Here is a 14041-nt window from a genome sequence, read left to right on the forward strand (position 1 = left end):
TTCAGGGAAAACACCCAGTTTAAAAAAGTAGATATCAGTGAGTTGACATGGGAACAAAAAGAGCGTGTCCTGAGATTACTTTTTGCCAAAATGAATGACACAAATCTATGGTAATATTCTGTTTCTTCAGTAGGTGAATACAGAGCTTTCTCTGTTACAGAAGCTTGGCTGATAAACTCCAGAGCAGAGGAGATTCTGCATCTACCAGAAGAATCTAGCTAACTGTGTGACTTGGTGTAAGATGTTTTAACCTCATGAAAGAGGTGTTATATACCAATTTTGGATGTGCACTTTTCTTCCTCTAAAAAAAAAACAAAAAATTAAACACAGTTCTGGTATATCTACTGAAGGAATTGATCAGGCCATTGGTCCATTTCTTTCCTGATTCCCAAATAACTATTATTGTGGTCAGTCATGGATAGTCTTCACAGTGATAAAGAGGATTATCTGGACCTCTGCTAACATCAAACATGAAATAGTCAACCCTATATTTGTAAAGCCAGAGATAACTGAAGGGCAGAAACAGTGCACAGTAGCACTGACCACAGCCTGTACAATGCCTGCTTTGTACTCTTCTCATTCACTTTCAATTGTAATTATTTTGCCACAAAATACAGAATTCAATAGTATGTTTGATTTATATAGCTGATTTCAGATAGTGCATTGCAATAACCCAATAGTGTCCTGACATTTCTGGCTTGCTACTCTTTTTAGAAAACAAGGAGTTTGCTATGGGATTAGAAATCTAGTTGAGTTTACATCACCCTCAGATGACAATAACTTTGCTGTTGTTTCCTCCTCACAGGAAATACAGGAGAGATCTGGCTACTTCAACTCCAGCTCCTGCTGATGCTAACAAAGAAAGTATAGCTGGGTAAGACACTAAATTTTACTACACTGTTTAACATCTCCACAGTTCTGATAATGTAATTCTCTTTGTCATCCCTCCTCCTTTCAAAATAGTTTATCTGAAGATCTGTATTGGTGTAGACAGATGTATACAAAGAAATGTATGTGTGACAAGTGAGGAATTTGTTACTTACTTTTATATTTCTAGTCGTAGTGATCTTTTAGTAGGGGGTCAACTCAGCTTTTCATGACAAACACAAGAAAATAAAAATCTCGTGCTATCTTAAAGCTTCTTCTTATCAAAAAAGCAGCTTTAGTATTTTTAGAGGAAAAAAAAAAGCGAAAGGCTACAGTTGTACAGAGAGACATATTTTCATCTAGAACAGAGAGTTTTGATTAAATGACAAAATATATTAAGCTGATTTTGTATTCAGTATAGGATCACTTAAAGGTGTTAGGTGTGGGGAGTGATGTACAGGAACTGCTGAGTCACAGCCTGAACCTCTGATTGAGCACCTGGGGAAAGAACCCGGTCAGCCCTGGGGGCACAGGTGAAGGCAATTCAGCTGTGTGACCAGAAGGGGTGGAGCCTGGCTGCACCTCTCTGAGACCTCATTTCAAGGCTGACTGCTGCTGGGGAAGGATCTCTTTATGGAGATTCCTCCTTGGTGAAGCTTTCCCCTGTGAATCTGGAGTCTTCTGATACACGTAAGCAATCTTCTTCCTTTCCATTATAGCACCTTTCTATTGTGCAGATCTTTCTGTCATTACATCTCTGGTGAAATGTGTTTTTCTGTCAAATTTATCTGTCTAATTGCTGTAAGCATTCATATGCCTGGTTTTCAGAGACAGACTCAGATGCGATATGCAGCTGTTTATAATACTCTAAGGCAAGCAAAATCAATTTATCCTGAAGAAATGAATGGAGTTCTACTGTGTTATCATGGAGTACTATGTCAGATATGAGGCAGTCAAACACTCACAACTAAAAACCTAAAGCTCAGGAACCAGATGAGCAGATAACATTCATAAAGAATCCATGGAGGGATTTTTATGGGAAGATGAGAGAGCTTCTAAGAGGCTGACTGCCGCTTCCAGGAACAGGTGTGGAAGTGACTGGTGGCTTTTTTTATACAGACAGGGAAAACAGAAGCAGAAGTTGCAGAGCCCAGTTCTCAAATATGGTTAAACTATTGAAATGTATATTTTTTTAGGACTTACACTGTTAAACAGTTTTGAGAATCTAGACTGCAATGTCCTCCAGGCCAAAAAAACAAAAACAAGCCAAAAACCAGGGGTTGACTATAAAATTGTGTTTTAATAGAGACTGCAGAAATTTGAAATCCTTCATAGTGAGATTACACTTTTGTATAATACAGAAGATATTCTTTAGCTTGTATAGCATATGGTAATTAAAAAGGATAACAAACAGGCGGGTGAAAAGCCATAATAGCAGTGAGATGAGATGGAGCATGTACATCATGATCAGCAAGAATCTGCAGCTTGATCTAAAAAGATGTTTAATTAACTAAAAAGGCAGATAAAAAATTTGTATTCCTGATACACTTAAAATAATCTGATTTCAAAATGCTGTGGGAAATGCAGATGATCAGAAAATGAATTTGCACACAAGTGTGGAAGAAGTGCAGTGACTCCTGCAGATCTCCATCCAGCAGGCAAGCTTTGTAATAAAGACTAATTTTGCTATCAAAGTAAATCTCAGAATTTATGAAAGAAAGAGGTTGTGCTTTGAACAGAAAAGTCAGAATAGCAATACTGATTGGGAAGAAAATCAGTGATTCGAATGCAAATGACTGTAGACTGTAGTACAGATTATTACTTTATATTCCTTTCCCAGATACATGAATGAATGTCAAGGTGTTATTAGTGATTTACCTAGAATATTTTATCTTTTCAGCACAGAAAATATTTCTTCCAACCAGATATTCATTACACAGCAGGCTGAATTATGAGTCGTCATGTTGTGCAGTAATCCTTCCATGTACTCAGATGTTAACACTACGGGTAGAGTAAGGCAGCGGTACGCATGGCATCAGCAGGAACAACTTCCACTGCACTTACAGACTCATCTGCAATTTTCACTTTGCGAGTTACCTTGTGAGCAAAGCTGCAATTCTACATCTCTTACCTGCTGAATGCAGCACTGGGGTGGTAACTTGATTAAAGATGCATTTTCAGTTTGCAATAAAGTCAAGTGTATGGAGCTTAAGAGCTTTTTGCAATCATACAATAGATATGTGGAAATAGAACCAAGGCATTCCTTGGAATGCTGTATGAGGAAATGACTGCAGAAGTTCTTGAAATACTGGTTTTTTTTGTTTTTGTTTTTAAAAAAAAAAGGATTTATACAGAAGTTACAAAAGAAATTGATGTACCAGCCTCTGCAAAGAGGGTAATATAGTCAACAGAACACCTATAGAATATCTTATCAAGGAGCAATCACTTTCTGCAGTGATTAGCAAATTTTTAATTCATAATCAAATTGCAAGGTGAGAATTTTCCCTCTAGAGTATAGCAGAAGGAAAAAAAAAAACCAACAAAATAAGATAGAAACATTAGTGGATCAACAGTAGTTACTCTAATAATCATGTGTTATGTTGTATCTTTATCAGAAGGCAGGATACAGAGTCTTCACATTCAGATTTTTTTAATCAGAACAAGTAATGATTACAATCATTTAGAATAGTATCATTTTCCATGGGTATTTGAATGAAGTCCCTGCAGATTTTCCCCTTCCCTCCCCCCCCCCCCCCCCCCCCCCCATGGCTTCATCTTCTAGGAAGCAAGAATAAAAATATAGGCTATCCAGCTCCAAATGCATGTATAAGAACAGGGTATAGCAAGACTTACCCATCTCTAGCACTGAGATCTGCAGTCCCTAGAGGACATGACTGTGTTTGAGCAAATGTGACAGAGTTGATCAAACACACACAAAAAAATACATTTATATTCAGGAAAACACACAGAACAGGCCTAATTGCTTTGTGATTAAATCATGTGTTTCCTCCTACTGACCTGTTTACCTATTCTTCCTACCAACTAGACTGACATGATCTTATGATGCAAGACATACACACATGTTTCTGCTTCCATAGTTCCACTATCTTAAAGGATCTACAGGCACATTACTGTTAGTAAAAAGGCACCAACCAACTTCCAGGTATAACGGAACTGATAGTAAGCTGGAGAATGCAAGCCATGTGCACAACAGGAACAATTTCCAGCTGTAAGAGGCACAGTGAAGGTTACTATGCAATGCAGGTATTTATTTTATCCTTAGACAAGTGATCAAATGCGCTTCCCCAAAAAATCCTTAGAAAGATATTTCCCAGGTATTTTGGGAATTCCTCAATTGACCAAAGACTGACAGTTTCAACTCCAAAACTTACTGTCTTCATTGTACGTAGAAGTCACTTCTGTGACACGTCCAAAGTGGCCCAGTCACATCACTCAAAGTGAATACTCATCTGAGTATGGTGAGCTCACAATCTCAACATGTAAGAAAGTGGTAAAGAAAACTGCTACAAGATGTAGTAGTGAATCGCTAAGGCTAGAAGTATTGAAGCCAAAAGCAGAATAATGTTCATGTTCAGAAGGTCTAGAAAGAAACACAAAGTAAAGCCCATCCATTTTCCCTTTCAATTAGATAGGATAGTTTCTTCCTTGTAGTTATACAAAAACAATCACAGCAACAGAAAACCCAGACTGTGCATTTTAAACTTGCCTGATCTACATAGAAAAAGAGGCCCTTAGAAAATGAAGTTTTCTATTTATTCCCAGGGAAACCATGATAGTCAGGACAATCGCAACATGGAAAGAGAGGGGCACCAGAGACAGCATCTTCAAAGGCTGATTTAGTTCCCCATAGTTGGCATAACCACAGCAGGCTTGGTAACAGTGGCATCTTCCTCTTTCCATTGAGAAATGATAGTTTTCAGCTGTGTGTAGAACTGCACTCCCTGGGGGAAAGAGATGCAAAGATCAGATATTTGGCCTTAGGAATTCTTCATATCTGTGCCACAGGTGTAGCAAGCAGCTACAGTGCACTGTGTTTTCCTACATGGGAACAATTCCTGTCAACTTATTCCTTTCAACAGTTCCCCAAAGATTCTGGCCCTATGGGAAAGCTTGCTATTTTAGTTCCTGCTCCCTTCTCAAATCTCCCCCCAGTAAGGGGAGATTTGATGACTATTTTCCAATTGCCATTGCTAATGTGATTTTCCTCAGATCAACCTAAGAAAGTAATCTGAAATTTGGCAAGTTACCTGTTTGCCATAGAAATTTGTATCTCCTCTGAAAGAAGCACGAGAACCAGTGAAAGAGAACATGGGCAGAGGTACTGGAATTGGAACATTGACACCCACCTAAAGCAAAAGATAGCCACCATATTACTCACAAGATAAAAAAAACAGCAGATTGCAGAGCACTCTCCAAAAATGGCAATATTCTGTATCTTTTAATCTGAAGCTGGGCAGTGTTGGCTGAGTAGTCAGCGATTAGTTGTTGCTGTAGCTGGATGGCTATTTACCACAAATGGTGAGTGAATATCAGTAGCAATAATTCTGGCTTGAACATACCTGCCCCACATCTACTAAGTGAGAATACTTCCGAGCTGTGGCTCCATTGGTGGTGAAGATTGCAGTTCCATTTCCATAGGGGTTATTGTTCACCATCTCAATTGCATCATCCAAAGTGTCTGCTTCCAGAACCACTAAGACAGGTCCAAAGATTTCCTCCTTGTAACAAGTCATGTTTGGCTGCCAAGACAAACAACAGAAAAAGCAGACTGGATATTGAATATAATAAATAGGATATAATATATCAAATATCCTAGGAAAGAGGATATAAACACATCAAGTGCTCAAGCTCAGGGTATCCCTAGAATCACCCATCATATTCCATTGCCTTCAGTCCTGGTTGTCATTCCACTATTTCCCATGCCCTGCCACCTATCTACTAAGGAGGGTACAATTTGTAATTGCTAAAGTACTTTCTGCTTTTACTGCCTGCCTAACATGAGTTACAGGTCTACTCTTTGCTCAAAGCTGATTAAAGCCAGGATTAATTCAGGATAGTTTACTTCATATCTTGCTGATAACCTGCAGTTCTCTGAAACTCAGTGCCCAGGACTTATGCTTGATAATAAGCAGTATCTGACAAACACAGAAGTACCAGTTAGGAATTACTTTAATCATTAATAACTAACACAACAAACTACAAAATAGGCACCTGACAGGTAAGCTGTATGTGGTTAATATTGAACTATTAATATTGACCATATATAAAGAACTACAAATAAAAAACACTCAGTGAAACTTTTACTTCTGAATACTATTCACAATGCATTAAAGGAAAGTGAAACATTTTAAGATCTTTAATGAAAACAGTGCAGGAAAACTATGAAACAGATTAAAAGCTGGAAATATATAAACAGCATTTAATCCATAAAATCGTAGGAATACAACAATAGCAGAACTATCAAGACTGGTATGCCACATTTGAATCACACCAGAGGGCCCAAAATGAATCTAATACTTAAACAGTGATTAACTACTACAGCTGATGGCATAAACATTAAAAAGGAGAACTTAGATATGAAAACCGACTTGAGATGTGTGCCTGGTAAAAAAAATATTCTCCTATAGAGAACGCTGTGCATTATATTGATATCTATAAATAGGAATGTGCAAAGTGTAGGAATGTATAATGGGCAGACAGGAAAATGTCATGTTTGGCTGTTAGTCATAATCTTCTTTAGGCATCTGCCGCTGGCCGTTGCTACAGAAAGTACACAATGCTCAGTGGACATTTAATTTGACACTACAAACTGTCCATGTGTTCTTCCAACTGGCTACATTCAAAAAAAGATTATTAACTTTATTCATATCAGTAATTTTATTAATATTGTTCTGTCCCTGGGAATTCTTCCATCACCTCCACAGCAACATTACACAACCAGCACTTCATTGGAATTGTGCAAGGGAAAACTGAGTTATTTATGAGATTTCTATGTGGTGAATCCTGAATACTGACCAATTTGGCTGACCCATTTTTCAAATGATCCTGCAACATACAGCATCAAGCAGTTTTTGTTAAGTCACCTTGACATTGGCAAGGATCGTTGGTCCAACAAAATTGCCGTTTTCATAGCCCTTCACTTTGATATTACGTCCATCCAGAAGAAGACTGGCACCTTCTTCTACTCCTTTCTGAATCAGGTGGCAAACCCTTTGCTTGGCCTGGGGACTGATTAGAGGCCCTAGGTCTGCTCCAGGCTGGTCTCCTGCAGAGAGGCAGAGATGCAAAGCTTTTAAATGTTCCTCTTCTTAGGCATAATGAAGGTAACTACATTAGCAGGAAAAAATGGGAAAATTCTGGTGTTTCTGAGACACGGAGCAAAGATTTGTACCATTAAGAAACATAATCAACAAACAAGAGAAGTCAGAAGCATAGTTTTAATCACTGGGAAGAAAACTTTTCCTCCATGCAAGCCTTTATTTGAAACAAATGAAAAGCAGGAGAATTCTAATATCAATCTCAAAAGTACTTGTTTCCATTTTTCCCTCTTACTGTATGCTTACTACAAATTGGAAGGACCTGTAAGTGAGATTGCTATGTAAAATGTTTGTGTTCTATATGGGACATAATCTCAAAGTTCCAGTTAAAAACAAACCTGTAAATTTTGCAGCACAGTTGTACTGCCATTCCTTCCTAAATATTCCTAACTCCAAGTCTAGGGCTCTGTGTCCCAATCCAGACAATCTGCTAGCTCCCATCCTTATGGATCAAGCCTACAGAGCCAGCAGCTCCAACAGACACATTACAATATGGCAGACACACCAACCTAAAAAGCCACAGTTCTACAGAAGCAAAGTAGCTGATAAGAAATTATCAGAATCTGTACCTGCATTTACACGTAGATTTTTGGCTCTTTCCACCAACTCTGGCAACCATTTCTGTGCTTCTCCCACTAAAATTGCTGTAGACAGGGCCATACAACGTTGGCCAGCTGCTCCAAAGGCAGCTCCAACCAGCTGGTTCAAGGTGTTCTCTTTATTGGCATCTGGCATCACCACACCATGGTTCTTTGCTCCCTAAAATACAAAACACATACAGACTCCATTAACCAGCCCCGCTCACTTCCCTAGCGCTCGGTAATAACACGGTGTAGTAGTTATGACTTTGCTGCCTACAGGATGGCAAGAAGGTCAGCCTCATCAAGCAATTATCAGTAGCAAAGTCAGTGTCTGCTGCAGAACAGTGTGGTCTGTTTAAGCACGTACAGACAGAGGAAGTCTGTCTGTGTGGTGCTGCATGCTGTACTGAGTGGCATTACCATGTTAGCCTGGACTCTCTTGCCATTCCGGGATCCTCTTTCGTAGATGTACTCGCCAGCCTGATTAGATCCCACAAAGCTGATAGCTCTGATATCCGGATGGTCACAAATGAAGTTCACAGCTTCAAATAGGAAATAATACATTATACACTGTAGTATAAAATGCTTCCCCCTGTCCTCATCCCCATGCTGCTAATCTATGCACCTTTCTTCTCGTTAGAATTCTTGCATCTGTCTCCAATATTTGAGTTCCACCGCTGCCTGCTCATGCGTCTCTCCACTCTAACTTCTCATCATGTGAGCTCTGCCCCAGGGCTCATACAACAGGATTTCTGCTGGCTTTTCATGCGTTGAGCCCCAGGTACTCAAAACACGGGCCCGCCAGTCAAATCTCAGGAGCTCTGCACATATATGATAGGGGCTAAGACAGAGGTCTTTCCAAACCTCTCTAACAGCAGCAGGATCAGATGCTCAAACAGCTCTAACACCTCCACTAGCACACACCACAATGCATACATACTCCAATCCAACAAGAGCTATTATTACCTTCATGCTGTCCATGGATGATATTCAGAGTCCCATCTGGGGCACCAGCATCTTGAAACAGCTTGGCAAGGAACATGAGTGCACCTGGCACACGCTCAGAAGGTTTCATCAAGAATGTGTTTCCACAAACCATAGCCATGGGAAACATCCAGAGAGGAATCATCGCTGGGAAATTGAACGGTGCAATGCCAGCACACACACCCAAAGGCAGACGGTAGGTGCAAGTGTCCATGTCTTTAGTGATGGAGGGCATGGTCTCTCCCAGTATGAGAGATGTCACACTGCAAGCGTGTTCAACCACCTCTGCAGCAGAAAGGGCAACATGCCACTGGGTGATCTGTTAACGGTCACTCCCCATACTCCCTTCTCAGCACTACCTTGACCCAAGTCCTTCTTCCAGCCACGACTTAAAACTCATTGTGCTCCAGAAAATCCCTCTGCTCTCCCAAGCACTGTGAGCTCACTGTGAATGGATTCTCTCCTGAGTACGCTATACACCACTGTGATAGAAGCACAGATTCAACAGCCCCAGTAAAAGTAGTACAGATGTAGTTTTAATGTACCAGCTGGGATTCAACCTCAGACATTTCAGCACAAGTGAGAAGTTCCTATCTCTCTGCAGCATTCAGTACTCACTCCTAGGAAAATAAAGGATCAAACAACTTGGAAGTGACTTAAGAACTCTACCTAAGGGAACATCTCAAGTTGGAGTTACAACTGCCCTTCTTTTTCAGAAGGAAGTTATGAGGGGAGCTAGATGTACAAACTCCAAGAGCAAACAGTTGCTCAGGAGAATTCCTCCCTTCCTGTGGGTTCTGAAAGCCCCTTTTGTAACAGACGGAGCCAGCAGCTTACGGAGGCCTCGGAACACATCTCCCTCAGCGTCAGCCAGGGTCTTCCCTTGCTCAAAGGTGATGAGTTTTGAAATTTCTTTCTGAAAATGGAAAACACAAAGTTTATGAATGTTAGGAAAATGCCTGCCCATGAAGAAGGGCTCAGGGATAAGTTTAACATCTACTGAACATTACGGTCTGAATAGATCCTGGGAAAGCCGACAAGGGCTGGACAAGAAGTCAATGAGCTACACAAGGGATATTGTAAAAAAAACACCAAAACCAACAAACAACTGTGGGCTGGCTTATATTCTATTGCTTTCACGTGTCACAACACAGACACAGAAAAACCTGGGGAATCCAAAAATACACTTCTCTCACTTGTCTTTGTCAACTGGCACATTCTCCACCAAGCTCCTCCTGTGGTATTTTGGTAAAAGAAACAAATGCAGAATAATATTCCCTAAGAAGTACTGCTTCTGTGTCTGCTTCAGCCTGGAGAGTGCTTTGCTACCTCTCAATGATGGTGACTCTGTCAGCTCCTCACTTACAGCAACAACAGCTTAACAACTCAGTTAATGATTAAGTCTCTCAATTTCGTTCACAGTCAGCTGCAATGCATTCAGCAACAGCCATCACACATAGCCGCAGTGTCTCACCAGATTGTCTTTGATGAGCTGTTGGTAACGCAGGAAGATTTGCTGGCGACTCAAAACAGATGTTTCTGACCAGTTCCAAAAAGCCTTTTTGCAAGAAGTTACAGCTGCCTCCATTTCACTAGTTGTAGCTTTTGGTACACGAGCAACCACTTCATTTGTGGCCTGATGGAAAGAAACAAATTGTATCAAAACTCAATTTTTTCCAGCTGTCCTTGCCGACCATTCAACAGTCCTTGCACACCACACACTTAATACCTTTATTCTAAAAGGAGCTGTACTTCTCAGGGGGAAACAGAAAAGAGACTGCTGTCTTAGTGCACACCGAGAGGCCTGGACCACAGCTGGAATTCTATGCATTTTGTAGTTCTGAAAATCTTCAGTCTACACTTCTCAAATCAGGCACACAGAAAAGTGTAAATGCAGTACTGGTTTCCAAGTGGGAATTTCAGTGACTTGTCTGACACATTTTGCAATTTATCAGGACTTCACATTCAGCTGGCATCAAATTATATCGGGCTGCATACATGCAGGATGAAAGGAAGCTTTCTGAAATTTTGACATCACATTCACAGAGCCTTTCTATGTGAAAAATAGTTAAGAAGGATTTCAGCTTTCCCTCTAGAGATCAGGGGTTTACTACATAGGGAGATAAAAGAGGTCATTACTTCCCTAACACTGACAGTGAACATGAAGAGGAAACTGAAGCAATTACACAACGCTAAATCCATCTTAAGCTCCAACTCTGATCTTTCTCCAGAAGCACACACACTTCACATACTTCCCCCTTTCATCAAGTGATTCAAGGAAATCACAGCACCCTCTTGCAAACCAATTGTGGGTATATGAGCAGAAGCCATTTCACTTACTGGGTTGTGGATATCGATCCATTCTGTGGTCTTGGACTCGACAAACTTCCCATCGATGAACAGTTTGGTTGTTGGCTGTGGAAGACAGGACAGTGAGTGATCTTTGCCTGAAGGTGCACACATAACAATGTGCCCTATTATGTGCAAGCTTTTGTCATTTATTCCTGTACTCCATTTTTTCCCTCAATTTAGACTAAAATTGTTAAAACCCTGTCTAAAAACGATTACAGAAGATATACATTGCTAGAATTATGTTCAGAACTATTTTAATCTACTCAGTCACTACAATTACTAAGTCACAAAAGCCCTGCAGTTCCTAAACATATTAAAAAAAAAAACCATTAATAATTCCCTTTGTAAGAATTCCGCTCACTTGGTGCAAACTGCGCTACGCTTCCTTCCCATCAAGTCACTAAGCTGGTTCATCTCCCAGCTCATAGCTGTAGGCACAGTGCTGTCCTGTTCCTGCTTCCCAAGTGGTTCTGCAGCCAAGAGCAGGGAACCTGTTGCTGCTGAGCTCACAGCCATGGTCATGGCAGGCAGCACAGAGGGCACAGCTTTTCAGTTCAGATGCAGAAGAAACAAAAATGAGAGTTTTGGTTAAGGAGCTCAGGTAAGTATGGAGAAGAAAAAGCAGGGGTAGAAGATGCAGTTAGTGCTGTAGCATGCAGGAAAAACTGGGGCCGCACAAGTGAAGAGACTGGAAACTAGTAACTGATATTGAGAGGTAATGAAGAAACCTGGAGAAAGTGAGAAACGCTTCATGCTGCCACAGAACATTCACTTGGGGAGAATGGATAGGAAGAAGAGGAAACAGAGATGCGGAGTGAAGAACAGGGATGGTCTTAGAAATGAGGATAAAACCATGTATATCAGGAAGCTGTGTGAAGAGAATTGGGACATGGAGTTATGAGAGGGCGATCACAGAATCATTAAGGTTACAAAGGACCTCGAAGATCATCTAGCCCAACCATCAACCCATCACCACCATGCCCACTAACCATGTTCCTCAGTGCCACATCAACACAATTCTTGAACACCTCCAAGGATGGTGACTCCACCACCTTCCCTGGGTAGCCCAGCCTATTCCAGTGGCTCACCACTCTTTCCAAGAATATGTTTCCTAATACACAACCTAAGCCTCCTCTGACACAACTTGAGGCCATTCCCTCCCAGCCCAAAACTGAACATAGTACTTGAGATCCCAAGTACAGGAGGACAATCCCTTCCCTGCTGACTGCACTATTTCTGATATAAGCCAGGATACCATTGGCCTTTTTGGCTAGCTGAGCACACCGCTGGCTCATGTTCAGCTGGCTGTCAGTAACTAACACCCCCAGATCCTTTTCCTCTGCAAAGTCTTCTAGCTACTTGATCCCAAGCCCGTAGTGTCACATGGAGTGCACCAAAGTGCAGGACCAGATACTTGGTCTCATTAAAGCTCACACAATTGACCTCAGCCCATTGATCTAACCTGTCCAGATCCCTCTGTAAGGCCTTCTTATTCTCAGGCAGATTGACACTTCCTCCCACTGTGGTGTCATCTGCAAATTTACTGAGGGTGCACTAAATTTCCGTGTCCAGATCATCAATAAAGATGAATAAATCAGGATAATTCACTCTCTGAGTCTGCCCCCCCAGCCAGTTCTTTACTTAGCAAAGAGTGTACTTGTGCAAGCCATGGGCTGCCACCTTCTCCAGGAGGATACTATGGGAGACAGTGCCAAAGGCTTTGGTGAAGTCTAGGTAGACTTTGTCAACAGCTTTTCCCTGATCCACCAGGCAGGTCACCTGGTGAGGGCAATGAGGACAGGGATGCTCACGCTGGTGTGATGGTGGGAGAGAGATCAGAGAACAAATCAGGAAAATAAATGGGGCTGACTTGGACAGGTCATGGCAGCGAAAAGTGGAGGAGTGAAAAAGGAAGAGAACAGCAAGGGCTGAGGCACTGTCAGTGAGCAGGGCTGAAGTGAGATGTCTGACCTAATGCCGGTAATGGATGAGCGAGGCCTTGGCTTGCGAAGGAATACCGCGGTGGGTTAAAATAAGAATAAAACGTTACAAGTGCTGATGTGGCTGACATTACAGCGGGGCAAGCGGAGCCTCGGACTGCGTTCGGGAGAAGACCATCTCCTTCAGAACTGAAGGAAGTGCAGGAAATCCGAGCTCCTCCCGGCCCGGCAGAACCTCGGTGAACTACCCAACCGCAGCCCCACCGCCCCGCAGCCCCACCGCCCCGCAGCCCCACCGCCCCGCCGCAGGCCCCCCTCCCGCCCGCCCGCCGGAGCGCTTCGCCCAGCTGCACTTCTGCCCCGGGGAGCCGCCCGGCGCCACTCACCACAGAGGAGGAGGCGGCGGCCGAAGCGATCCAGGGAACACCGGTTCTTGGCGGCAGCTGGATGGGGGACACAAAGCAGTCCTGTTACGCGGGGCTCCCCGCCGCCCCCAGATCCCCTACTTCCCCCCCGGGGTGCCATCCTTGGCCCCGCCTGCAGTGCTCTGTGGCCGCCGCCTCACCCTGAGCGCTACGTGTCGCCGCCCGCCCCAAACGCTACGCGCCGCCGCCGCCGCCATCCCGGCCGAGGGTCGCTGCGCCGCGGACCCCGAACGGCGCCCCTCGCCACACCTCCTGCCCGCCCGAAGGCCCGCCTCCGCCCGCTCATTGGTCAGACGAGTGCCCTCCTCGCCCGCTGCACGCCCCCTCCGGAGGGGCCTTGCCGGCCGCCAGCCAATCGCCGCCAATGCCGCCGAGGGAGAGCCTCACCCCGCCCCCTCTCGCCACCGCCCCCCCCTCCGGGGCAGCGATTGGCCACGAGAACTGAGGCGCACTGGCTCGGCTCTGTGGTCACATGGGTGGATTCCCGCGGGTGGCGGGTTTAGGTCACGTGACGCGCGCAAGATGGCGGCTCCCGGGGACGGTAAGGCGCGCGG

General features: G+C 43.2%; 3 protein-coding genes across 7 annotated transcripts in view; 2 read left to right on the forward strand and 1 right to left on the reverse strand.

The window, feature by feature from the left end:
- BBOF1 (basal body orientation factor 1) overlaps window positions 1-3631 on the forward strand; it is an 11005-nt gene extending 7374 nt beyond the window's left edge. For both annotated transcript variants that reach the window (XM_048947261.1, XM_048947262.1), the window contains exons 8-9: window positions 6-110; window positions 806-3631. In XM_048947261.1, the coding sequence (XP_048803218.1) occupies window positions 6-110; window positions 806-878 (178 nt within the window). In that variant the 3' untranslated portion in view covers window positions 879-3631. The remainder of the gene's footprint in view (window positions 1-5; window positions 111-805) is intronic.
- Window positions 2148-14041, reverse strand: part of ALDH6A1 (aldehyde dehydrogenase 6 family member A1) — a 45666-nt gene continuing 33772 nt past the window's right edge. The window contains exons 1-12 of one of the 2 annotated variants that reach the window (XM_048947257.1): window positions 13628-13762; window positions 13449-13505; window positions 11111-11185; window positions 10245-10406; window positions 9608-9686; window positions 8753-9055; window positions 8207-8328; window positions 7775-7964; window positions 6972-7153; window positions 5448-5627; window positions 5136-5234; window positions 2148-4829 (exon numbers count right to left, since the gene is read on the reverse strand). In XM_048947257.1, the coding sequence (XP_048803214.1) occupies window positions 4725-4829; window positions 5136-5234; window positions 5448-5627; window positions 6972-7153; window positions 7775-7964; window positions 8207-8328; window positions 8753-9055; window positions 9608-9686; window positions 10245-10406; window positions 11111-11185; window positions 13449-13505; window positions 13628-13684 (1611 nt within the window). In that variant the 5' untranslated portion in view covers window positions 13685-13762 and the 3' untranslated portion in view covers window positions 2148-4724. Of the gene's footprint in view, window positions 4830-5135; window positions 5235-5447; window positions 5628-6971; window positions 7154-7774; window positions 7965-8206; window positions 8329-8752; window positions 9056-9607; window positions 9687-10244; window positions 10407-11110; window positions 11187-13448; window positions 13506-13627; window positions 13763-14041 lie in introns of those variants that run through there. The other variant, XM_048947258.1, reaches the window with a different exon arrangement.
- The window catches only part of LIN52 (lin-52 DREAM MuvB core complex component), a 41708-nt gene continuing 41582 nt past the window's right edge, over window positions 13916-14041 (forward strand). For all 3 annotated transcript variants that reach the window (XM_048947267.1, XM_048947266.1, XM_048947265.1), the window contains exon 1: window positions 13916-14028. In XM_048947267.1, coding sequence (XP_048803224.1) covers window positions 14010-14028 — 19 coding nt within the window. In that variant the 5' untranslated portion in view covers window positions 13916-14009. The remainder of the gene's footprint in view (window positions 14029-14041) is intronic.

The sequence above is a fragment of the Lagopus muta genome, chromosome 6 (genome assembly GCF_023343835.1).
Source record: "Lagopus muta isolate bLagMut1 chromosome 6, bLagMut1 primary, whole genome shotgun sequence".
Classification (NCBI taxonomy): domain Eukaryota; kingdom Metazoa; phylum Chordata; class Aves; order Galliformes; family Phasianidae; genus Lagopus; species Lagopus muta.